Source organism: Canis aureus, chromosome 16 (genome assembly GCF_053574225.1).
Source record: "Canis aureus isolate CA01 chromosome 16, VMU_Caureus_v.1.0, whole genome shotgun sequence".
In the NCBI taxonomy this organism is placed as follows: Eukaryota; Metazoa; Chordata; class Mammalia; order Carnivora; family Canidae; genus Canis; species Canis aureus.
In genome coordinates, this window is record NC_135626.1 from 38,062,074 (window position 1) to 38,089,927 (window position 27,854).

At 38.0% G+C, this 27,854-nt stretch overlaps 1 protein-coding gene across 6 annotated transcripts in view; it reads right to left on the reverse strand.

Annotated features, from left to right (window-relative positions):
- FBXL20 (F-box and leucine rich repeat protein 20) overlaps nt 1–27,854 on the reverse strand; it is a 115,329-nt gene that overhangs the window by 23,242 nt on the left and 64,233 nt on the right. For all 6 annotated transcript variants that reach the window (XM_077853058.1, XM_077853057.1, XM_077853061.1 and 3 more), the window contains 7 exons: nt 20,800–20,854; nt 18,181–18,255; nt 15,134–15,228; nt 14,646–14,714; nt 6,247–6,342; nt 4,218–4,344; nt 2,699–2,773 (listed from right to left, as the gene is read on the reverse strand). In XM_077853058.1, the coding sequence (XP_077709184.1) occupies nt 2,699–2,773; nt 4,218–4,344; nt 6,247–6,342; nt 14,646–14,714; nt 15,134–15,228; nt 18,181–18,255; nt 20,800–20,854 (592 nt within the window). The remainder of the gene's footprint in view (nt 1–2,698; nt 2,774–4,217; nt 4,345–6,246; nt 6,343–14,645; nt 14,715–15,133; nt 15,229–18,180; nt 18,256–20,799; nt 20,855–27,854) is intronic.

Consider the following 27,854-nt stretch of genomic DNA (forward strand, 5'->3'; position numbering starts at 1 on the left):
TGGGAACAGCATGAGGTACATCATAGGGTAGATTCAATTAAATTACTTTAAAACCTAGAAAATAGATAAAAACAGCAGTACAAACATATTTGTAAGTCCAAAATTGACACTGATATTAACTTACTGAAAAAATAAAACAACTGTGGATGACAGTTGCAACTTTATATCAACCACAGATCATTTCATTTTTTCCATTTATTTATCTTAGTTGTATAATAAAGAACACCCTAATTTATGGAGATAAACATCTGTATCCAACTCAAATATACTTTTATATTCTAAAAAAAAGGTCACACTAATATGTTATCCTAAAAAAAAAAAAGATGCCACTTATAAACACCTTAACATGTTGGATATGATTAGTACTTCAATTTGTCCTGCTAGATTCACAAATTTTGTGTAAGCCTCAGAATAAAGCTCACTTGTCATCTCTGCTTAATGAGTGTCCTTAGGTTGCCAGGACAACTGGGAAAAAAAAATCAAGCTTTAAATATTCACTGCTTAAATCAGTATATTCTCAATATTGTATAACTGAAGCAAGATACAGATTTAAAAAAAGGATGCTAAGGCAGATACAAGATTTATCCATGAGGATAAATTAACAAGGATCAACACATGTGGAAGTAACTAAAAAAGTGCCATGCAAGTATGATGTGCAGTTATTACTAAATGAGGATAATTGAAATGTAAAAGGGGAGGCAGCAATCAATAAACATGCATATTTATCAGGTCAATGAGAATTTGTGTCACATAATATTGGGAAAATATTGTAGGGCTGTGTTGCTCTTTGCCTCTTAATGTTTTCAAGTCTATAAGGGATTACTGAAGAAGAAAGTCCTATGTAACAATTCTTCAGATTTTTTTTTTTAATTTTTATTTATTTATGATAGTCACACAGAGAGAGAGAGAGAGAGAGGCAGAGACACAGGCAGAGGGAGAAGCAGGCTCCGTGCACCGGGAGCCCGACGTGGGATTCGATCCCGGGTCTCCAGGATCGCGCCCTGGGCCAAAGGCAGGCGCCAAACCGCTGCGCCACCCAGGGATCCCAATTCTTCAGATTTTAAAATAAAACTTACCAAACTTTTATGTTTTCAAATTAGACAAGAAAAAGAGAATGACCAAGAATGTACTTCGGTCATGTCAACAGTTTTGGGCAGAAACGTGAAGTCTTAGGAATAAGAATCATTGCATCACATTCTACAGAAGGAATGACTTATGTCCATCACATTCTACAGAAGGAATGACATATGTCCTTATGTCCTAAGATCTGGGTGAAGGGAAAGAGTAAAATACATGATAGAACTGGTTCTTTATGATTACTGGCTGTGATTTCTGTCTGCTGGAAGGATCAAGGAAATGAAACTAAAACAGAAAAGGTTAGGTATGGTATGTATGTATTTATATAGTTGTGCAAATGTGTATTTAACATATAGCCACACAAATATATACAGAGTCTATCTGTGTGTGTGTGTGTGTGTAAAATCCAAAGATGCCTGAGAACAATTTTTTTCCTATCACTGTAAGATGATGGTTTCATGTTTATAACAGTTGTGTAAGCTCTTCCTGTCAGGCCAAATATTTCAGTTTCATAAATGAAATTAGGCAAATTCTGAGAGCAATGATGGCAATCAGAATTAGAAGTAAGCAGTGATGAGAATTAAAAGGAATGTCATTCCTTTAAACTCAGTCTTCAGGAGGCCTCCCAAGCAGATCATTTATCAGCACCATCCCTTAAGGGCTAGATGGGGAGGTTGCTTCAATTGCACAAAACGTGGCCTTTTATGTGTCACCTTTAAACAAGCGCTATGCTCTTAAGTTTCAGGTGATCATACAAGAAGGGGAGGGTATAATGAGCAGAAGTTTTAGCAAAAACAAGGAAAACCCTCATCAATTTTTTTCATTGTTATGAGAGGCTCTCATTCCAAGGCAACAGATATTTGTAATTCTTAAGACAAGAGAGAAAAGCTAAAAGTGTATTTGTTGTCAATGTTCTAGGACCCTGAATAGTTTCAGCAAATTCTATGTGCAAAATGCAGGGCTTTGGAGATAGACCACCAAAAGTTGACAGTCTAAACAAGCCAAATGTGAACTACAAATACTACTTGGAAATAATTTAGAGAGTACATTTTGCTTGTCATCTGTTTAGATCAGTGGTTCCCAATAGTTATGACTGAGATCTTATTGGCATGACTGCAATTAATTTACCAAAAATATTCTAAGTACTAAAGTCTGTGAATAATTCACTTCTAAAAGTAGAAAAGAAAAGGAGTGGAGTTATAGTTTGCTTATTTGGAATTCTTTTTTTTTTTTAAGATTTTATTTATCTATTCATGAGAGACACAGAGAGAGAGAGAAAGAGGCAGAGACACAGGCAGAGGGAGAAGCAGGCTCCATGCAGGAAGCCCAATGTGGGACTCGATCCCAGGTCTCCAGGATCAGGCCCTGGGCTGAAGGCGGCGCTAAACCGCTGAGCCACTCGGGCTGCCCGCTTATTTGGAATTCTGCATGAGGTATCTTTATTACCTATGTCAAAACCCTCAGGAGTGAGTATCATTAAGCACGCAAAGAATCATCTGTGTGTTTACTGTGTCGCCAGGGCTGAGGGGGAAAAACCACTGATCTCGATAACTGAAGCTCTTACAAAATATTACTGAAATGAATTACTGAATACAAAAGAATTGTGGGAAGTGCTGCTTACTAAGCAAGTCTGCAAGTTCAAAGTCACCAGTTCAGGACAGTGTGCACCTATGTACTTGAGAGCTTCATCTTCTAGCTACAAAAATTAAAAAGAGAAAAATAATTACAAACACCATTTCAAGGGATAAAGATTCAGGACTATATATACACATTCTAAATACAGCCAACCAAGTTTCAAAGGAACAATGAACCAGAAGCTGTGATCACATAAAGGTGTAATTCATATCATTAGTATGGCTATCAGTATTTTTCATCAGTTCCAACCACATCAAATTCATACAATCACTACATCAAGAAAAAGATAAACACTACCTAATGTTTATGGATTTTTCTTCTGATAAATATGCCTCACAGCATTTTGCTCAGGGATTATGAAGCTAAAATAATTTTCACACTTCTATACTTCCTATATAAAGTTTTTTAAAAAGAAACTTTTGGGAGCAGGAGCTGAGAAAGGAATCCGGTTTATCTCCTGCTGGAAGATCAGTGCCATGCATACAGTGCTGAGAACAGATGGTAAGTAATTGATTATAATGGTGCATCCCAATCAATATTTTTCAGGATTCCATAAATAACCAGAAGCTCAAGCTGTTGTTTTAAGGCAATTTTACTTCCAAAGCTCTGTCTCAAACAATGGAACTCCTCCCACCATGGTGAAGGAATAAAGGCCCTTTTAACAAAATCCAAGGAATGGTTTCAGTAACCATTAATAAAATAATGTTACAAGAGCCTAGCCCTACCTTGTGTCACTTCTAAACTCACTTTTGATTTTTCCTTCAAATGCTGCAATGTCAACTCCTCTCTCTCTCTCTCTCTCTCTATTTTTATCACAGTAAAATAGGAAAACAGTAAACTTTTTAATGACAAAATATGTTGGAATTTGTAATGTGACTGGCAGGAAGTAAACATCAATACTATGAATTGTAGGATCTGTATACCTGGCACATTTAACCCGTTAGTTAAACCACTAGCGAAAACTGCTAAGACTGCCTTCCTTGCCTCTCCAGTTCACAGTCTCAGGCAGTGACAACATGGCAAGTTTTCTTTTCAGATTAAATTGTGTAATATGCTTCCTACCCATGGAGCATGCTCAGTGAGATTTTATCGCCCCATCTCGCCTACCCTTAGAAATTATCTTCCATCAGATGTTAATTCTTTTCATATATATTTTTTACTCTATGGAAGACACTTTAATTTTTGGTAACCATGTTTTTTTTTTTTTTTTTTAAGATTTTATTTATTTATTCATGAGGACAGAGAGAGAGACAGAGACACAGGCAGAGGGAGGAGCAGGCTCCATGCAGGGAGTCTGATGTGGGACTGGATCCTGGGACTCTGGGATCACGCCCTGGGCCGAAGGCAGGCGCTTAAACCGCTGAGCCACCCAGGCTGCCTGGTAACCATGTATTTTTTATCAATAATATAGAACTACATATTTCTTCAGCTACCACAGCTATCTTTGGGCTACCTACAAAGTTCCTGGTTCTTCTAAAATTTACAGGCATGACATGGAGTATTACCTGTGTGCAGCCTTTTAAGAATAAAGCCTTCAGACCCCCACAGCCTCTCACTAGTGCTTGGATGCCATCCTTGGTTACTTGGTCACACCAGGAAATGTTTAATTGCTCCAACAGTGGACATCCCTCACTGAGGACAAAACAAAATGAAACAAACTTATGACTAAATTCAGTTCCAAAGGCACCAAAGTCTCATTTTATTGGCTATTTAGGTCAGGGAAAGGCTACAGCTCCATGCTTTCCCACAAGAATAATTACATTTACTTAACATAGATTTATAATATAGGCAATCCCACAACAACAACAACAACAAAGCATATTTAGCAACGCTGGTGGAGTTCATGTGGGATTTTATCACTATGGCAATCAGAATTAAAAGGAAGTGGTGATTAGAATCGAAAGGAATGTCATCTCAAATCAGCTAAACAAGCATAAAGCACAATACTGTTTTTCAGATGTATTAGATTGTTATGGAGGTTTATCCTTTGCAAATATATTCTTTTTGCACATATCACACATGTTTAAAACATCTCTGGGAAAGAAATAGGAATTAAGTGACCTGTCACGTTAACAGAGTAATTAGTGAAGTTTAGATTCATATTCCTTATCAAATAATTCTATTACTTGTCAAAGTAATAATGAAGACGTTTAAATTATTTAAAAAATTATACAGGATCCATAAATTTTCCTTATCTCTGAAGTCTCTAGGGTACTGTCTCCGTAGACTAAATTTAGGATATATTGTGTTTGATCTCTGCCTTCTATCAAATACCAGTTTCATCTTTGATTTCACATTTGAGCTATGCAAGAATCCCAAGCGCAAGGTGGAAAATATTGCTTTAATTGTTTTATAGAATGAAGGTGGGGGATCTTGTTCAAGTCCATTCTTCAACATTAACAGTGTGACTTCAAGCAAGTCCCTTTAGGATCCTGCCTGAACTTCTCTTAATCTAAGATCAGCCATAGCCTATATTCTCCCCAAATGGATGCACTCACTTCTATAATAGCACTTATCACTATGATATAACAACATGTTTATTATTTTTTCTCCTACTAGACTCTGAGCAGCTCATAGGCAGTAACAATACCTTATTTAGTGACATCCCAAGGTTAATCACATTACCTGGCATTCAAAAATGTTTTAGATTTTCTTTTGTTGTTGTTGTTGTTGTTTTAGATTTTCTTATCTATTACATGTCTGTCCTATATGCCTCACATAGTTTTTAAATACATGAAATTATTTATGTGAAAATATTTTATAAGCTATAAATGTTGTATTATCCTACTTATTATCCTACATGGCAAATGGCCTTCGATACATATGTACTCAATATTCATAGGAAGGTCTAGAAAAAGCCACATTTCTAGGTTACTTATACTTAACTAAACCTACATTTCTTCTTTTAATAGCTTAATTTTTATTACTCATGAAACATAACCAATACATGGGACTATAGTAACTTGTAAAAGACTGATAAAAAAGTAAAGGTACAAAGAGAATGGACATTTCACCTTCCTTAAGGCACACCTTCCGTAATGTACTTTAAAAAGCTGTCATTTTTATAAGACAAAAGTTGTTATTAAACACTGGCAACTTTGTATGGTTTGGCCTAATATTATCAAACAATGATAATACTGTTTAATCCTAACAACAGCACAATGAGATGATAAGGAAAAGTTCACAAGGGTTACATTTGTCAATCACCTGACTCCACAGAGTGCTGCTTTAATCACTAGCTATAATGATATGTGGCGTTTTGGGGAGCGGGGGGGAATCAAACCTTCATAGAAATCTAATCATTTATGGATACACTGTACCAGTCTGTTCAGAATCCTAGTTACCTCTAGTCATTTTACCCTGAATGTGTCCTGTAATTTGGGCAAATGATAAAACAGAAGATCTATTCTGAACTATAGTACATATCCATAAAACAGTTTCCTTCAATTCCAACTTTATTTCGGTTATTTGAAATGAAAAAAAAAAATCAGTATTTGTTCTGATTACTGGACATTCTTGTTATAAGAAATTTACCTCAGAGCTTTAAGAGACATGTTTGTTATTGATGTACAGGAAGCCAAGTCAAGGTGCCTGAGTTTGGAACAGAACTTGCTAAGGCTAGTACATGTACTGAAAAATGGAAAAAGGAAAAAATAATGAATAAGCAAACAGGAACACATCTTCAGTAAATCATACACGATTCTCATTAAACATATGTGTGTACATAAGAACTGTAAAATTTCCATACCCCAAATAAAAGCAGTTATAAATTCTGAGACCTTTCTTGCTGAGATAGAGGCAGATGCCATTCACAAAGAAGAAAGGCTGTACTGCATAGGAGAATCTGCATGAGGGGATGATGGTACTTGATTCTCATTTGGAATTTCTTTTTAAATTTAAAAAATTTTTTTATTTATGATAGTCACACACACACAGAGAGAGAGGTAGAGACACAGGCAGAGGGAGAAGCAGGCTCCATGCACCGGGAGCCCGACGTGGGACTTGATCCGGGGTCTCCAGGATCGCGCCCTGGGCCAAAGGCAGGCGCTAAACCGCTGCGCCACCCAGGGATCCCCTCATTTGGAAATGTTTAACAGCAAACTACCTATGTCCTCACAGGAGACCTATGTGCATTTTGCAAATACAAAAATACCAGAAAGCTAGCTAGTACTTGTTAGCACGTGGTGCAACATGAAGATGAAAGCTCTATCTCGACTCTTTATTATTATTTTTAAAGATTTTATTCATCCATTCATGAGAGACAGAGAGAGAGAGAGAGAGACAGAGACATAGGCAGAAGGAGAAGCAGGTTCCCCACAGGGAGCCCGATGTGGAACTTGACCCAGGGACTCCAGGACCACACCCTGAGCCGAAGGCAGACACTCAACCAAGCCACCAAGGCGCCCCTCTACTCTTTTTTTAGATTATTTATTTATTCATGAGAGACACACAGAGAGAGGCAGAGGCCCCATAGGGAGCCTGATGCTGGAGTCTATCCCGAGACCCCGGGATCACGCCCTGAGCTACAGGCAGACACTCAACCCCTGTGCCACCCAGGTGCCCATCTCTGCTCTTTCACTTAAATCTCTGTTCAAGATAACTTTTTGCATGGCAGTAACGAAATGGCTGGATTTTTGCAAGGTATACTGAGGATGGACCAGCATCAAGGCTCAAACAAGCTAAGTTATGTAATATTACTACCTGTCTTTATGACTTTTTTTTAAAAAACAAGATTTTTGAGAGTGAGCAAGCAAGAACAAAGGGGAAGGGCAAAAAGAGGCAGAGAGAGAGAATCTTTAAGCAGACTCCCCGCTAAGCGCAGATTCCAACATGGGGCTTGATCCTAGAAACCTGAGATCCTGACCTAAGCTGAAATCAAGAGTTAGCCACTTAACCAACTGAGCCTCCCAGCCCCCCCCCCCCCCCCCCCCCCCGCCTTTTGCATTGGCTACAATCTCCAACAGAATGTTGATAGAAATGGTGACATATAACATCCTCACCTTGCTTCTGATGTTAGGGTAAAGGACTTAGTCTTTCATTGAGAAGTATGATGTTGGTAGTAAGTTTTTTCATAAATGCTTTTGATCAGATTGAGTGAACTCCCTTCTATTTCTAGTTTGTTGAGAATTTTTAAATTATGAATGAGTGTTGGATTTTGTCATGTATTTTTTCTGTATCTGCTGATGTAGTAATGATCTACTGTTACTTAAAACAAATTACCCCAAAACTGAGCAGCTTAAAACAAGAAAACATTTACTATCACAGTTTTTGAGGGTCAGGAATACAGGCACAGGCAGCTTTAGTAGAGTGCCTCTGACTCAGGCTCTCTCACAAGGCTGTAATTAAGCTATTGGTCACAGTTGCATTCATCTAAAGGTTAACTAGGTGCCAATTCCTTTCCAATCTTATTTAGGTGACTACTGGCAGACCTTAGAAGATCCAATTCTAAGCTCACTCATGTTTTTTGGTAGGTTTCAGGTCCTTGCTGGCTGTTGGCCAGACCTCAGTTCCTTGCCACGTGGCCCTCTCCACACGCTACTCAAAACAGGGCAGCTTGCTCCCCCGAGAGCCAGAGTCCTGAGAGAAAGCACAGCAAGATAGAATCACAGTCTTCTGGTAACCTAATCTCCAAAGTGACATCCAATCTCTTTTGCAGTCTTCTATTGTTAGAAATGAGTCACTAGGTCCAGCCCACGTTCAAGGGAAAAGATTACACAAGGTTGTGAGTAGTAGGAGGTAGGGGTTACTTGGGGGCCATTTTAGAAGCCACCAATTGCACTGAGATGATCATGTGGTTTTGTCCTTTATTCCAGGCAGCAGTAAATCTCACCAGCTGCCTATCTTTATATGGCTCACAAGTTAAGAATGGTTTTGGTGTTTTAAATGGTTGAAAAAACATTTTTTTTTTTTAAAGATATAGTTTGGGGCAGCCCCGGTGGCGCAGCGGTTTAGTGCCGCCTGCAGCCCAGGGCGTGATCCTGGGGACCCTGGATGGAGTCCCACGTCAGGCTCTCTGCATGATGCCTGCTTCTCCCTCTGCCTGTGTCTCTGCCTCTCTCTCTCTCTCTGTCTCTATGAATGAATAAATAAAAAGATATAGTTTGCAACATGTGAAAATCATATGAAATTCAAATCTCACTGTCCAGAAATAAAGTTTTATTGGAGTACAGTTATGCCTATTTGTTTGTGTATAATCTATGGCTGCCTTTGTAAAACACTGACAGGGTTGAGTAGCTGTGACAGATTAACTGTATGGCCTACAAAGTCCTAAAAATATTTACTTATCTGGCCCTGTACAGAGGTCTGCTGACCTCTACTCTATTCTACTAATTACTGAGATATTATATTAATTGATTTTCAGATATTAAGCCACACTTGTATTTCTGGGATAAATCTTACTTGGTTATGATTCAAAATCCTTTCATATATTACTGGATTCAGTTTTCTAACACTTTGTCAAGTATTTTTGCAGTTCTGTTTCTGAGGGATAACAATCAGTAGATCCCCTTTTATTGTAATGTCTTTGGTATGAGAAAAACATTGGCCTCATAGAATGAGTTATAAAGTACTTATTTCATTTTATGAATCAGTTTGAAGATTGGTATTATTTCATCTTTTAAATATTTGATGGAATTCACCAGTGAACCCATCTTGGCCTGGGCTTTTCTTTATGGGATGCTTTTGAATCATGCGCTGAACTTGTTATGAATATGTTTAGATTGCTTTTTTTTTTTTAATAAGTCAAATTTGGTAATTTGTGCCTTCCCAGGGATTTGTCTCTTTCATTTCGATTGTCTAATTTGTTAGTATAAAGTCTACCAACTGAGCCAGTCACACACCAGTCCCTGATTTTAAACCTTTCTTTTCTAACATACACATCTGAAACTGTATTTTCTCTAAAGTATTGCCTTTGGTACAGTCTACAAGTTTCAAATGTTGTATTTTCATTTTCACACAGCAATACATATTTTATAGTGTTCTTAGTAACCTATTCTTTGACCCATATTATTCTGAAGGGTGATATTTAACCTTCAAATTTTCCATATGTTATTGATTTCTACTTTAATTCACTCAGTATGATTTCAATCTTAAGTTCGTTGAAAGCATATTTTAGTGTGTCTCACTGAATACTCTAGGGGCACTTGAATGTTTATTCTGTTACTCTCTGGTATAGCATTTTGTTAAGTATCAATTAGGACAAGTTCATTGACAATACTGCTCAAGTACAGACCTTTACTGGTTTTTTGTCTACTTATCATTTACTATTTAATATCTTTCATGTACATTTTTCCTGAAGTTTATATCATCTCATATTCATAATAACCGCCCCAAGTTTCCTATGATTAGTGATTATAATAGTATCTCCTTTTTCATCCTTCAAGTCTGTATTATCTTTAGGTTTTCTTAAATTCTAGAGCATATTTGTACTTGCTATGTTTAAAATTTATTGGTCGGGCAGCCCGGGTGGCTCAGCAGTTTAGTGCTGCCTTCAGCCCAGGTCCTGATCCTGGAGACCCAGGATCGAGTCCCATGTCGGCCTCCCTGCATGGAGCCTACTCCTCCCTCTGCCTGTGTCTCTGCCTCTCTCTCTCATGAATAAATAAAATCTTTAAAAAAATAATAATAAAATAAATTTTATTGGTCAATTTTATAATCGCTATCATAATTTCTGGGTCTATTTCTTTCTTTTTTTAAGATATTATTTATTTACTCATGAGAGACACACAGAGAGAGGCAGAGACCTAGGGAGAAGCAGGCTCCATGCAGGAAGCCTAATGTGGGACTCGATCCCAGGACTCTGGCATCACGCCCTGAGCCGAAGGCAGACACTTAACCACTGAGCCACCCAGGCGTCCCATCTGGGTCTGTTTCTATTGACTAGTTTTTCTTCTGGTATAATTTAATGCCTTTTTGCATGCCTTGTAATTTTCACTGAATGCTAGAAATTCTGTCTGTATGCTGAGTGTCTAGGTTTTGTTGCCTTCTGTAAAAAAAGAATGTTGAATTTCACCTTAGCAGACAGCTGAATTAGTTGGATCAATTTGACCCTAATTTTTTTCTTTTAACCTTTATTGGGACAGGTCTAGTCTAGTTTTACTATCAAGGTGTGATGTTTCTGAAGTTGCTTATTAAATGTCCCAAGGTATTCTCCATTGAGGGTAGTCAGAACTTCTCCCAGCGTTATTTTAGCTCTTGCCAGAAAGCTAATTTTTCAGTTTACAGTTTTCCAGTAATTGTTCTTTCCTTATTAGATGTTCTTTGACTGACTTTGTGGGGTCTCAATATGTGCATTTACAGTTTACTATTCAGCTAAATTGATGCAGATTTCTTTTCTTTTCTTTTCTTTTTTTTTTTTAAGATTTTGTTGATTTGAGAGAAAGCATAAGCAGAGAGGGAAGGGCAGAGGCAGAGTAACAAGTAGACTCCCTGCTCAGCAGTGAGCCTGGACATGGGACTCAAACCCAGGACCCAGGGATCATGATCTGAGCCAAAGGCATATGTTTAACTGACTGAGTCACCCAGGCACCCTCAATGTATATTTCTATGCCCTTTTTGAGTAGCTCCCCTGTCTCAAGACAAAAATTCCAGTTACTTCCGTCTCCCGGAGCTCTGATCTCTGACTCTTCAAATCAGCCAGAATTTAGTTCTCTGCTTGGGCTCCTTCTCCTTATACCATCATCTGGAAAATACCACCAGGCAGAAAGAGTGGTCATAGGGTTCACCTGATTTGTTTCTCAGTCCTGTGCTTGCTGCATATTGTCCAACATCTCCAACTGGTTCTTTGCTATGATTTGTATAGTTTTATAGTTGTTGATGGCACGAGGGCAGTTACTGTCATGGCAGAAGCAGACGTCTCCACCTTTTATTGAAGTTTGTGTCATGTTTCTTTTAGATTGTGCTTAAAATGTTGTGTTTTTTTTTTTTTTTAAAGATTTATTTATTCATTCATAAGAGACACTGAGAGAGAGGGAGACACAGGCAGAGGGAGGAGCAGGCTCCCTGTGGGAGAGCCCAACATGGGACTTAATCCCCAAACCCTGGGATCACGCACTGAGCCAAAGGCAGACACTCAAACACTGAGCCACCCAGGCATCCCTAAAATATTGTGTTTCTAAAGTCACTAGAACAAGTAAAAATCTGAACTGACCAGTGGTTATTTGATGATTTTAAGAGATTAAGTTTTTTTTTATAGGAGTGATGAAGTTAACATGCATATATTAAAAGCTTTTATCTTTTAGAAATATATATTTACAGATTAAATAATATAATGTTCAGGCTTTTTTCAAAATACGAAAAGTTTGGGGATACAGATGAAACAAGATTGGCCATAAAGTGGTAATTTCTCAGTTTTATCAACCTGAAGCTGGGTGATGGGTTCATTATACTATTTTGTCTACCTTGGTATACGTTTAAAACATTTTGTAAGAAACCAAAAGTCAAGGACGCCTGCGTGGCTTAGCAGTTAAGCGTCTGCCTTTGGCTCGGGGCATGATCTGGAGTCCCGGGATTGAGTCCCACATTAGGCTCCCTGCATGGAGCCTTCGTCTTCTGCCTATGTCTCTGCCTCTCTCTCTGTGTCTCTCATGAATAAATAAATAAAATCTTAAAAAAAAAAAAAGGAAATCAAAAGTCAGCACAAGTAACTTCTCTGTGTAGTTATAGCTCCACTTGGTATGATTGGGTTCATGTGTTTTATTTTGTTTTCAATGTTTAGGGACTGCTTTGATTTCTTTTTGAGTTAATTCATATTTTAATTACGTAAAACATTTACACAGCTAATAAAGTAAAACCATAACACATGATATTTCAGAGTCTCCCTTTCATCCCTGTTTTCTCTCTCCCATAAATCACCTTTTGATTCATTCTTTATCTTTCCATTCTTTTTAAAAATATAATATTTGTAAAAAAAAAAAAATAAAAAAAATAAAAATATAATATTTGTTTACATTGTCTCCTGGTCCTATAAAAAGCATATATTTTTTTTAATTTTTATTTATTTATGATAGTCACAGAGAGAGAGAGAGGGAGGCAGAGACACAGGCAGAGGGAGAAGCAGGCTCCATGCACCGGGAGCCTGATGTGGGATTCGATCCTGGGTCTCCAGGATCGCGCCCTGGGCCAAAGGCAGGCGCCAAACCGCTGCGCCACCCAGGGATCCCAAAAAGCATATTTTTAAAAAAGATTTTATTTATTTATTTGAGAGAGAGAGAGAACATGTGCAAGTGGGAGCATGGGTTGGGTGTGGGTGCAGAGGGAAGAGAAGCAGACACCCAGCTGAGCAGGGCTTGATCCCAGGACTCCAAGATCATGACCTAAGCTAAAGGCAGACACTTAACCTACTGAGCCACACAGGTGCCCCTACAAAAAGTATCTTATAAAACTTCTTTGCAGTTTGCTTTCTTAACAGTATGTTAAGATCACAGAATACTACAGATCACTCCAGAATACTATATATTCTCTTCATTCCTTTTATTTAACAGTCTCCTATGGAATGACATTTGGATTGTTTCCTGTCTTTTGCTACTTCTTATTAGAAACAGCAAAAATGAATAGCCTTGTAATAAATTATATTACATTTTTGTCAATTTATCTTTGGTATATAGGATAGATAGCTAGAAAAAAGTGTAAATTTTATGTCACTTGTCTAGATATCAAAGTGGTCAAATTCTTAATCTCTGTAACATTAAATATTCAAAAGCAAAAAATAAACAGGTAATTTATCTAAAATAAACGCAGGCTACTGGTATAAAGTCATAGTTAGGGGAGGTGTTAGATTCATTTCTCATGTTAAAGGTCAAATCAATTCACAGAAATAATACTTGTTAGAATTAATAACCACAGTAGAATTAACAACCACAGTCGTCTTTCAGACACTTTCTTGTATTAAAAGTTAACAATGCTGTGAGCTCAAAGAAAGGAATGAAATAAACTGTACCCTGTGTCTGGAGTGTCTTCCACTTGCCTTCATTAAGCAATTCTAAAGATCCCATCTCCTTCCCGAGGCCTTTTTGAACAGGAACATTCACTGAATAATCCTAGCCCCACCCTGTATAAACAAGCTTCCTCAATGGCTTCACTTCATAATAGGCAACAATTTCCCTATGTAATTTTAAATGTTATTTGATACATATTATTACCAATAGATACCCTGGATTGAATGGGTTTTATGTTTACCTTCCTTGTCTATTATGTCTGTGATAGTAAGCTTTCAAGGATAAAAGATTGCTTTCATTTATATTGTAACTGACACAGACACAATATATTTAAAAGGTCATTTAATAAATGCTCTCAATATTGATTATTACAAGCTGTTTAGTATGTGTTTAAGATTTTATAACTTTTTGTAGAATTATCTGTTTACCCTGTGTGTTTCTTTTTTAAGATTTTATTTGAGAGAGAGAGTTTCAGAGAGTGAGCCAGCATGGTTGGGGGGAGGGGCAGAGGGACAAGCAGACTCCCTGATGAGCTGGAAGCCCAACAAAGTGTGGTTAGATCCTAGGATCTTAAGATCTTGACCAAAGCCAAAGTCAGACACCCAACTAAATGAGCCACCCAGGCACTCCTGTTTACCATGTCTTTTGACACGGTAAAGCTACTAGTGTCTTCTTGAAATATAAGTAGTCCTAGTAATTTATATCATTAATATCCCTACTATAAAAAAAAAATCCCTACTTCATATCCATGGTCTTTAAATTTCACTTTAAGTGTCAAGAAAGAATTTGGAAAAAAAAAAAAAAAGAATGAATTTGGGTCAGATTCCAAAACACATTTCTTATGCCATTTCTATTTTAATGTTTTTTCCTTTTAAAATATCTTTCTTCTGTAAGACTAAAATGAAATTTACTAACTATATTTAATAGCCCACATTTAAAGCTAATACAGACAGGACACAAGAGGCTATGACTTACCCTTCTAAAACACAAAATACTTACGCATCTGTAGTCTTTGTACAACCATTTAGATTCAGTACTTCAATGTTCCTACAATTTTGTGCAAAAGTCCTTTACAGGAAAGAAAGACAGTTAAAGGTTTGAAATGAAATGGGCATAATTCTAGGCATTACAAAAAATAATAAAAGACATTACTGTCTGTAATATTGGATACTGGTACAAAACTAGCTCACATTTACAAATAAATTCATTTTTAACCATAAACTTTTAAACACTGATCTTTATGCCAACCAAGGTTAAAATTACCCTAACTTTGAGCCAACAAATTAAAAAAAATTTTTTTATTCAAAGCTCCAAAAGAGCCATTTATGATATGGGGCTTTGTTTTATTCTCAAAACCATACATCCCAGTACTGGATCTTTTTGTGTTATAAGCTATGTATGTGTGTTTGGGTTCTGAATAGCTTCAGAACATAAAAATCATTTATATTCAGTTAAGAAGACCAGTTAACCAATAGTGATGTTCTTACCTTAATGCATTGTCTCCTACTCCAAGACACCCACGAAGACTTAACTTTCGTAAAAAGCCCCCACATCTTTTTGAAATATTCTCCACTACCCGGCCCTGTAAAAAAAGACAGGTAAACAAAACAAAACAAAAAAGTAAGGCACAACATTGTTTTTGAAGAGAACACATCCTCATTTTTTTTTCTTTTTTAAAAATTTTATTTATTTATTCATGAGAGATACACACAGAGTGAGGCAGAGACATAGGCAAAGGGAGAAGCAGGTCCATGCAGGGAGACTGACATGGGACTCCAGGATCATGTGCTGAGCCAAAGGCAGACGCTTAACTGCTGAGCCACCCAGTGTCCCACATCCTTGTTTTTCAATAATTTATAAACAAAGAAGAGGCTTCTTGTTTTCAAAACCTAGTTAATTCAATAAAGAAATTTTTTTTTTTAAAGATTTTATTTATTTATTCATGAGAGACACAGAGAAAGAGCCAGAGAGAAGCAGGCTTCATGAAGGGAGCCTGATGCGGGACCCGATCCCACGACTCCAGGATCACACCCGGAGCCGAAAGCAGATGCTCAACTGCTGAGCCATCCAGGCATCCCACAATAAAGAAATTTCAACTTACTTTGAGAAAGCTTTACTGATCAACTCATCTACCTGAAAAACGCTTAAACCCTACATTGTTTATTTTGTTCAATTTGGAAGATACTCTGTAATTGAGGAAATGGTGTTCTGTACTTCTCATGCTATTACATACATATTTTAAAAAGATTTTTTTTAAATTTTTTATTTATTATTTATGATAGTCACGCAGAGAGAGAGAGAGAGAGAGAGAGAGAGAGAGAGGCAGAGACATAGACAGAGGGAGAAGCAGACTCCATGCACCAGGAGCCCGATGTGGGATTCGATCCCGGGTCTCCAGGATCGTGCCCTGGGCCAAAGGCAGGCGCTAAACCGCTGCGCCACCCAGGGATCCCTAAAAAGATTTTTTTTAAAGATTTTACTTATTTATTCATGAGAGACACAGAGGGAGAGAGACAGAGAGAGAAGCAGGCTCCATGCAGGGAGCCTGATGCAGGACTCAATCCAAGGACTCTGGGATCACGCCCTGAGCCAAAGGCAGGCATTCAACCGCTGAGCCACCCAGGTGTCCCTAAAAAGATTTTATTTATTTACTTGACAGAGAGACAGAGCATGAGCAGGGGGAGTGGCAGAGGGAGAAGCAGGTTCCCCGCTGAGCAGGGAGCCAGACATGATCCCAGGACCCTGAGATGATGATTTGAGCCAAAGGCAGACACCTAACTGACTGAACCACTCAGGCACCCCACTCACACCACTATATTAATGCAGACCGTCCTCCTGGTTAAACTGCAGCTACTGAAGGATATTAGCTATCTTTATTACTGCTGAATCCTTGCCAAAGTGTTTACTATATCATTCTAAACACAGCAGAGACAAAATGGACATTTAACAGAAGCTTGCAGAATGATTTTGTGGGTCATGATTCTTTAAACATTTACATCCATGAAGATTAGACAACTGTGAAAAACTAAGAATCCAGCATAATGTCAGTGGGTATTATTTTAAAAGCACTTTGTGTAGGGATTCCTGGGTGGATCAGTGGTTGAGCACCTGCCTTTGGCTCAGGTCATGATCCCAGGGTCCTGGGATCAAGTCCCACATCAGGCTCCCCACAGGAAGCCACCTTCTCCCTCTGCCTATGTCTCTGCCTCTCTGTGTCTCTCATGAATAAATAAATAAAGCTTAAAAAAAAAACAAAAGCACTTTCTGTAGAAAGGAAAGTTTTCTTTCCCTCCCTTCCTCCTTCCCTCCCTCCATCTCTCTCTCTTTTTCTTTCTTTCTTTCTTTCTTTCTTTCTTTCTTTCTTTCTTTCTTTCTTTCTTTCTTTCTCTCTCTCTCTCTCTCTCTCTCTCTCTTTCTTTCTTTTAATATTTTATTTATTTGACAGAGAGAGCACACAAGCAGGGAGAGTGGCAGGGAGAGGGAAAAGCAGGCTCCCTGCTGAGCAAGGAAACTGATGTGGGATTGAACCCCAGGATCATGACCTGAGCCAAAGGCAGAAGCTCAACTGACTGAACCACGCAGATGCCTCAAAAGTTCTGTTTCTAATGAAAGGTTCATGTGAGGCTTTTGAAAAACTTCTTACATGAATACAAAACAAGTTCTACTGGACCTTTAAAAAAATATTTTTTAAAGATTTATTTATTTATTTATTCATGATAGACATATATATAGAGAGAGAGGCAGAGACACAGGCAGAGGAAGAAGCAGGCTTCATGCTGGGAGCCTGACACGGGACTCAATCCCGAGACTCCAGGACCGTGCCCTGGGCCAAAGGCAGGTGCTAAACCGTTGAGCCACCCAGGGATCTCCCTAAAAAAATTTTTAAACTGAATCTAAATCTCATCTTATCCTTATAATATGATGAGGAAGCTATTATTTCTACTTTCTTGAAAAGAAAACCAAGGACCAGAGAACTCAGGTTCATGTTCAAATAATTTAAGCTTAAGCCATTATCCTTCTCCATTTGAGATAATACACTATAATAAGAGATGAAAAATAGGGAAGAAGTGAGAAGAGAAAAAAAATCTCACTCCAGCAAAAATTATTCATTAGATGACTTTGGCTTTATTCATTCTCCACAAAAACTGTCTGTAGGCTCCCCCAAACCCAAAATGCTCATCTCGGTTACAATTTATGCAAATACCACTCCCTCCACCCAAATTGTTAACCCTATTCATTCTTTAATAATCAAATATAAAGACTTCCTTAAAATGAGCAAACCCATGTTCACATTTCTACCACAAAAATAAAAACAAAAAATTTTAGCCTAAAAATACTAAATAATTTAGTATTCCATCAGTAAAGTAGTTCTGCTTATCCTCAAAACATTGCAGGTTCCCATGAAGTTCAGATACACTGAAATTAATACTTTCTCTCTCCAGGGAAAGGAGATTTATATGGTTGGAGCTAATCTGTTCCATGCTGTAATTACATCCTAACATGAGAAATGGGGCCACACACCACATAATTATACCTCAATATCCCTCTGGAAATCAAACAGGTCGATTCGCTGCCAGTTACTGCCATCCAGAGCCAGAACATTCCAGGCCTGTTTTGAAGAAAAAGAGACAAAATGAGCAGTCACTCAAGGGAGAAACCCAGCACTATTCAAGTTTACAATTCAAACTAAAGATTAAAATAGACTAAAAAATTTCTCAGCTCCCCGCCATTAACTCCCAAAAGGTCTGCTTTGTTTCTGATTCATACTTTATCCAATTAGATTATCTTATAAATTAGTGGATACAGAAACAAGCAGCTGGGGGCGGGGTTGGGAAAGGACAGGTTGTGTGAAGCATCCTAGCCAGAAACTCCTTTCTAACTGGAAGATTTAGTTTCTAATCTCCAAATAAGATACTTCTGCTGATGAAAAACAAGTCTCTTACTCCATCGTTCAACTAGGAGCAAGATGAGGTGAAACCACAGAAAGAGTAAAGTACTCTAAATATTGCTATGTTCAGTACACATATTTGCTATCCATAGCATCACCTGGTCAGACTTGACACTGATATGCTGACCTGGGACTTATAAAAGAAACTCTCATTTCTCCACATACACAACAGAATCTTAATGCTCTCTTCAGTTACCAATTTGCTCACTGAGGCATGTTTTTCAATTGGTCATCTCTCCCTCTAACTCAATTCAGCAGAAATTTTATAATAGTGAACGTTTAAGACTTCTCACACATTTCTTCCTTCAGTTAAGCTAAAGAGAGCCAAGAATTTCAACTTTTCAGGATTAGAAAAAATGACTCCAATAAGTCTTAATTTGTTATATGTCATATTTTAATGATAAAGCCTGTAAAAGTTTTCCCTATTAAAGTGTAAACAAAAGTCTTATTGTAGAGGTACAAACTTAGAATATTATTTCTTACTACAACATATCAAAAATGGAGCCAAGACTGAGATACTAAAAAGGAAACTGTGGATACATTCATAAGCCCCAGGGTAAGTATCACACAGCTAGAAATAGACCAGGGGTATGAGGGTAAATATAGTTATCATTCTGGAAATCTTTAAGGTTTTCTCAAGAGCTCAATGTTGCTTTTCTTTCTGTGGTCCTAATGGTTCCTTAAATGGCTAGCTGTGGGAGATAAAACTTTCAAAGATTATATGTTTACTAGATTCTTAGGCTAAGTATACTTCTGGTTTGATTTGATATTTTTCATTTCCTTACTTTCCCCCATAAGGAGGAAACACACACCAAACTAAGACTAAAGTTAGGAATGACAGGTTCCTTTCTGGAGTTTTTTTTTTTTTTTTTAAAGCTAATTCATTACATACTTCAAATACAGAGAACAATAGCATAACTATTGATGTACTAATTCTCCAGATTTAATGAAAATTGGTGTTGTGCTCTCCTTTAAGTTAAAATATTAATGGGGAAAAACATTAATGGGGAAGAGGAACTTGAAGTGAAAACAAGTAAAATTCACTAAAATCAACATCCATGAGATGAGACTGCACCTAAACAAACAGATTTAGACACTAGTCTGGGCATTTTGTTTCTCAATGAAGACCTCAGCTTCATGTGGCGATATAAAGGAAACCCTATTCATTTGTACCAGCCATGTCTACAGCAACCATTCATGTACAAGGGTCAGAAAGTCATGAAGAGAAATCATCAAAATACTACTGATGGTTTCCAAAGTAGCTGATATACTGATTTGGTATGGCTGTGGGATGCAGAAATTATGTTAAAGTTAGTAAGACACAGTAAATTTTCTACGGCAAGTTTTGTGGGGTTTTTTTTTTTTTTTTTTTAGAGGAGTAGTCTTGGTTATTTGAAACCTGGACACACCTACAAAGATAAATACAATATGGTATAACCATGTTACAGATCCAGCACTTAGGACTGTATCTCATATACAGCAGCTTTTCAATAAATGTTTCTTAAATGAACAAGCCAAAAACCATTTTTTAAGTTTATTAAAAAATGATTACATGTGCTCATTCACTGTAAATCATTATATATCTGTATTACAAAAGAGAGTAGGAATGGTTCATAAGGCACTTTTCTCACAACACAGAACCCATTCTTCATATTAGTGGCAGCCAATAAGTTTATGATGCTCCAGTTTTGTCACAACAATGTCAACTGACAAAAATAGATAATAAAAGTGAAATTAAAATCTGACTTTGAGAATGGAATCTGGTTTGTCCTATAATTTTTAAGTAAATTATACTCTAGCTATTACATTTTGAAGAAAGCAATATGGGGAAATAACAGAATTAGAGCCTTCAGCCTTTTGTGTGTAGGTGCATATAAAATGAACTAGGAAAACATAATGAACACTATTTTATTACAATTCTGAGTAGAGTCTAACCCTTTGATTTTAATACTTATTCCTTGAAAATGTTTCTTCTGTTAGCATTATACAAATAGTTAAGATTTCCAAAAAAAATTAGAGACAGTATATATTATAGAATCCCACTGTAGAATTGCATGGGTTTGGGAATGTCATGCACAAAATACCATCTTCTGAAATGTAACATACAACTAACATCTGAAGTAAATGGTTTGCCTCCCACAGAGGCATAGCAGCATCATCAGCATCAGGAAGGGGTCCCCCTATAATCATCTCAACCATTCTTACCCTGGAGACCTGAGCACAGCGACACAAAGTAACAACATCCAGAAAAGAAAATATCCTAAAAGAGAGGAAGACAAACTTGATTATATGATAAGGTACTTTCTCTTGATTTTTACCTATAAATAACTGTGTTAATACATGCATAAAAAGGGAGACATTCTTTAAACAAACACAAAAAGCTGGAGCAACTTACAACATAACACGGCTCATATAAAGCATCGAGGGAAAAAGTAATCTTATTTGAAAATGTATGTGCCTGCTTCGGCAGAGCATATACTAAAATTACTTGAAAATGTACATATAAGTACCAAACAAGTTCAATTACTTACATCAAGGGATAATAAAATACTTCTCATTGATACAATTTGTTAAAAGTAAAAAAACAACTTTCAGATTTCTGGTAATCAAAAGAAGACTAGGAGAAGGATAACTTTATAAAGAATTTTACAGGGGCTCCTGGGTGGCTCAGTTGGTTAAGCATCTGCCTTGGGCTCAGATCATGATGGGATCAAGCCCGGAGTCTCCCTGCTCAGCGGGGAAGCCTGCTTCACTCTCTCCCTCTGCCTGCAGCTCTGCCTACTTGTGCACACGCTCTCTCTGTAAATAAATAAATAATCTTACAGGATTTTACAGTTATGAAGAAAAAAATTAAATAAATAATATAATAATACCTAAAAATTAGTAACTGTTAAATCTTTACGTATTTAATTCTAATTTAGGAAATTATAAAAACTCATCTAATCACTGCTGGGAAACACTGCCTAGAATTTTTCTCAGTCTTACATAAGTGTTTATTTTGAAGCACTGTTATTTGAAATAATTGATTTGCTTAAAGCATGATAACTCTCTACACTTAAGCCACCTGTAAAAAAAAAGGTCACTTCTGTTTAAAGCCCTTTTTACTTATGAGCACCCTTTAAAGGTCATTTTGATCTGAATAATAAGCTAAACTCTTTTGCAAGTGTCAACAAGTGTGATATAGCATGTGATTCAAAGATTTAAGTAAATTAAAATTAATTTTGCCTTAAGAATTTTATAAACTTTGGGACGCCTGGGTGGCTCAGCGGTTGAGCATTTGCCTTTGGCTCAGGGTGTGATCCCGGATTCCAGGGACCGAGTCCCACATCAGGCTCCTTGCATGAGCCTGCTTCTCCTCCCTCTGCCTGTGTCTCTGCCTCTCTTTTTGTGTCTCTCATAACTAACTAAATAAATCAATAGAATTTTATAAATTCTTTGAGATTGGGCAGCCTGGGGCTCCGCGGTTTAGCGCCATCTTCAGCCTGGGGCCTGATCCTGGAGACCTGGGATCGAGTCCCATGTCGGGCTCCCTGCATGGAGCCTGCTTCTCCCTCTGCCTGTGTCTCTGCCTCTCTCTCTCTCATGAATAAATAAAATCTTAACAAAAAAAATTCCTTGAGATAACTGGAGATACCTAGAATGTTACAAAATGGAGGTCAGGAATCTCTCCCTCCCCCTCTGCTTCTCAACCCCCTCATGCTCGCTCTCTTTTGCGCTCTCTCTCTCTCTCTCTCTCTAAAACAAATAAATAGTATCTTGGGGCGCCTGGGTGGTGCAGTCAGTTAAGTGGCCAACTCTGGTTTTGGCTCAGGTCATGGGATCTGGCCCACCTCGGACTCCATGTTCAGTAAGAAGTCCACTTGAGAGTCTCTCTCCTCTACCCCTTCATGCTTTCCCTCTAAAATAAATAAATCTTTAAAATAAGTAAATAAAATCTTATAAATAAAAAATATTCCACTGTATCTGTATATATTTTGTACATGTGTCCATAGAGGGAAACGCCGGATGCCTTTCATGTTCCCATGAGGTGGCTCTGCTAACCACCCTGATAACTGTTTTTTATAGAATAAATCTCCCATCTTCTTCAATATAGATTACTAACCACTCCCAAATAAATATAGATATCCCCATCTTAGGTACCTCAATTCCTAAAACAAAACATTTTGAAAAACAATTAAAAAAAACATTTTTCTAATGCAACAAACATTTCTGAGTTGCTGAAATGCCCTTGCTTATTCCTCTCATCAGCTATGTAAGTACCTTTATGTGGAGTTTCATAATCTAAAGATCCTGTTTCTGCAAATTCATCACTAATCCCTGAGTAATTTGTATAAATATAGTATTACACCTCTGGGGACATAGGTGAACAGCTTTATAGGTGAAACAGCAGGCTGGAAGCCAAATGCAGACCTAGGAGACTCTCTGAAGCGCACATCTCAGTAATCCTAATTCCATTCTTAGAATGTACTGACTGGGGTTCTGAATATCAAGATCCCAAATGAGTTAGGTTTTCACCCGGATTTTGACATTACAGTACATTAAAATGAGAGAAAGACAGAAGTCACAAATAGTCACTATGCTTCTGTGTATTCAAGTAAAAAGAGCTTGGTCTCTCCAGTCCTGATTTGGCTCCCCAGTAAGAAAAATGATAAGCCTCAGTGCTGAAGTCCCTTCTACCACTCCATAATAGTAGTCCATCTAAATGTCTGCTATTATTTTGTAAACTTTGACTTCTACTTAAGAGAAAAGAAAAGCCTAATATAAGAATTGGTGGGATAAGCTGCCAGGGCTTTAGCCAGAGTGATGTTTTTTTTATGTTGGACTGGGAGGCTCACAATGAGCATTTATTCTTCCAAATATCATAATCTTAAATCAAAAAAATCAATACATGTATAAATGTATATCTATAGCATTTATATAATAAGTCAACATAATAAACTACGTTATGGGATGCCTGAGTGGCTCAGCGGTTGGGCATCTGCTTGATCTTGGGATCAAGTCCCACACTGGGCTCCTTTTGGGGAGCCTGCTTCTCCCTCTGTCTGTGTCTCTGCCTCTCTGTGTGTCTCTCATGAATAAATAAAATCTTTAAAAAGAACAAAACTACATTATACTGAGCACCTTCCTGCTTTTCAACTTCAGTCTAAGTACCTGAGATCATGCTGGTGGTGGTCCTTTTCTCTACATTTTAACCCTTTACATAATTCCTCCTAACATACCCATGTCTATAACCAGAATGGTTAAGTGATGCATGATAACAACACTTCTTGTGGTGGGCATTTCGTAATATGTGCAATTGTCAAATCACTGTTATATTTTTTAAAAAAGATTTTATTTATTCATGAGAGACACAGAGAGAGAGGCAGAGACACAGGCAGAGGGAGGAGAAGTAAGTTCTATGCAAAGAGCCCAATGTGGGACTCAATCCGAGGAATCCAGGATCATGCACTGAGCCAAAGGCAGACGTTCAACTGCTGAACCACCCTTTTTCTTTTTTTAAAAGTAGGCTCCGGGATCCCTGGGTGGCGCAGCGGTTTGGCGCCTGCCTTTGGCCCAGGGCGCGATCCTGGAGACCCGGGATCGAATCCCACGTCGGGCTCCCGGTGCATGGAGCCTGCTTCTCCCTCTGCCTGTGTCTCTGCCTCTCTCTCTCTCTGTGACTATCATAAATAAATAAAAAATTAAAAAAAAATAAAAATAAAAGTAGGCTCCATGTCCACTGTAGGGCTCCAACTCTTAACCCTGAGATACAGAGTTGCATGTTCTACCAACTGAGCCAGTCAGGCCCCCGGCCCTGATAACCAGAATGGTTAAGATCAAAGAGACAGAAAACTAAGATGAAATGAAGGGTCTGCTATTGTCTAAGATCCTCTTGATTGCTTCAATAAGTCTTTCCCTATCTCTCATCAAAAGACTATTAAGAAACTGGACTGGATTTAGACTGCCCAAGTTTCAGCAAAATAGACCTTGCCTTCCCCACCCTTGATAAACAAAACCTGGAAGAGGGGATCCCTGGGTGGCTCAGCAGTTTGGCACCTGCCTTTGGCCCGGGGCACAATCCTGGAGTCCCAGGATAGAGTCCCGCATCGGCTCCCTGCATGGAGCCTGCTTCTCCCTCTGCCTCTCTCTCTCTCTCTCTCTCTGTGTGTGTCTATCATAAATAAATAAATAAATGTTAAAAAAAAAAAATAAAAGAAAACCTGGAAGAAAAAGACACTGAGACATTATGTGGAAGAAAATAGGGTCTAATCATATGTAAAACTCATTGCTGTACAAAAAAAGAAAACAAACAAACAAACAAACCCAAAACCTTAATACTAAATCCCTGGAGGAGAAAACGGGGGGCTGGCTGTTCAAATCAATACCGAAAGTAAATTTTAGGATATGGTTACCTATAGTATGTTTCTCTAAAAAGCCAACTTTCTTTGGCTACACAGTCTTATGACAAATATCCCAAACCTTCTTGAACAACACCTAATAAAATTCTTATTTAAAAAGTTAGGGCAGCCCGGGTGGCTCAGTGGTTTAGTGCCACCTTCAGCTCAGGGTGTGATCCTGGGGACCCGGGATCAAGTCCCACGTCAGTCTCCCTGCATGGAGCCTGCTTCTCCCTCTGCCTGTGTCTCTGCCTCTCTCTCTGTGTCTCTCATGAATAAATAAAATCTTTAAATAAAAATAAAAATAAAATAAAATAAAATAAAATAAAATAAAATAAAATAAAATTAAATTAAAAAGTTAAAAAGCATAGGGGCACCTGGGTGGCTCAGTCAGTTCAGCGTCTGGCTCTTGATTTCAGCTCAGGTCATGATCTCAGGGTTGTGAGATCGAGCCCTGTGTTGGGCTCCACATTGGGCATGGAGCCTGCTTTAGATTCTCTCTCCCTCTGCACCCTCTTCCCTCTCTTAAAAAAAGAAGAAGAAGAAGTTAGAAAGCATACAATGGTCCTGGAGAGGTTTTAACTGGATAATTCTATTCATATAATGGGGATATCTATAGGTATAACTTTTTTGGAGTACTTTGACAGTGTCCATTAAAATAAAAGACATATATTACAACCTATAGAAGCAAAAGGAATAAAACTGGTTTATAGAATGTTCACGGCAGCATTATTTGAAATAATGAAAAGTTAGAAAAAAACCTTAATATAAATAAAAATGCTTAAATTATGGTACAGTCAATGAACTACTGTACATAGCTGCCTTTTGAAAGAATGGGGTACATGAACTGACCTAAAAAGAAGTCAATGATTATTAAATGACAGAAACAAAAACAAGTTGTAGAAAAGTATTTATACCATGTTTTCATTTTTGAAAAATATAAAATATGGATAAATGAAGATGCACATTTAAGTATTATACATATAATGTATCTAGATATAAGTGGATACATCTACCTTTGGAGGGGGAGAGGAGGCTTTTTTTGGTGTGTGTGTGTGTGTGAGGATATTGAAAGAACAGGGATTAAAGAAGCCAGCTGTTTACCACTCTGTATTTTTCAAAGTGTTGGGTTAGTGAGTAATTTTTTAAAAAAGATTTTGTTTATTCATTCATGAGACACACAGAAAAAGAAGGGCAGAGACATAGGCAGAGGGAGAGGGAGAGGGAGAAGCAGGCTCCATGCAGGAAGCCCGATGTAGGACTCGATCCCGTTACTCCAGGATCACGCCCTGAACCGAAGACAGATGCTCAATCTCTGAGCCACCCAGGCATCCCAGTAGTTAGCGAGTAATTTGTATTTTATTTGTTAAATAATGTTTAAAGGCCCTGGACAAAGATCTCTGGCCACATGATGTTTTAATAAGGCCTGCTCTGAATTTAAAGGTGTTTTGTTGTTGTTGTTTTTGTTGTTTTTTTAAGATTTATTCATTCATGAGAGACACAGAGAGAAGCAGAGACATAGGCAGAGGGAGAAGCAGGCTCCCTGCAGGGAGCCCAATGTGGGACTCAATCCTGGGACCCCAGGATCACGCCCTGAGCAGAAGGCAGACGCTTAACCACTGAGCCACCCAGGCATCCCTTAAAGTTCTTTTTTAAAAAAATGTTTTATTTATTTGAGAAAGAGAACACGAGGGCAGCCCCAGTGGTGCAGCGGTTTAGAGCCACCTGCAGCCCGGGGTGTGATCCTGGGGACCCGGGATTGAGTCCCATGTCAGGCTCCCTGCATGGGGCCTGCTTCTCCCTCTGCCTCTCTCTCTGTGTCTCTATGAATAAATAAATAAAATCTTAAAAAAAAAAAAAAAAAAAAAAAGAGAGAGAATACAAGCAGGGGAAGCAGCAGAGGGAAAGGGAGAGGGAGAAGCAGGGGGCTGGATCCCAGGACCCTGGGCTCATAACTCGAGCCAAAGGCAGATGCTTAACCAACAGAGCCACTCAGGGGCCCCTGAACTTGGGGGTTCTGATACTTGTCTACTGTCTGGCAGAAACTACACCACATTTTCATTTTTAAAAAATATTTTATTTATTCATGAGAGACACAGAGAGAGAGGCAGAGTCACAGGCAGAGGAAGAAGAAGGCTCCATGCAGGGAGCCCGATGTGGGACTCAATCCCGGATTCTGGGATCACGCCCTGAGCCGAAGGCAGACGCTCACCGCTGAGCCACCCAGGCGTCCCATACACATTTTCAAAAGTAAAAACTTCTTATTTCTCACAAGAGACTATTAGTTACAGGAATTGTTCATTAAAACTGCATGCTAGTGTCTTTACTATCAAACTATACATGCAGGTTTACCAGGCCCCTGTTTTAAGTGATAGGACTTCAGGGATAATTATAACATTATGGTTATTATCCATCGTCTTGTGGAGAATTCTGCTAAAAGCAATGTACGTTACTTGTAGCTATCATGGATAAGATTTTTGACTCTTTAGACAAGAATCTGTTGTAGATTAAATTTTAGGAGCTCACTATACATACTTGGTTATTAATGTGAACATAAGAACCATAGCTTCACATTAGAAATGAATCAGAGCTGGCAGATATCACCACGAGATCAGATCATCTTCAGAATCTTAAATTAGGGCTGTGCTTTTTTGGCCTCCTTTTTAACCTGAATCTCAATGCAAAACTGTTCTTAAATAAACCAGATGCACAGTCCTGGCCATGAAGAATAGAAAAATAAGTATCCTGTGTGTTTTTTAAATAATTGATTGTTACAAATCTGGACACATGAGACAATTGGTCTTTTATCCAGCTACTCACAGTTAACTATTTAAACAAGAGTATATTGATCAGAAATTTATGCAAATCTAATCTACTCATATG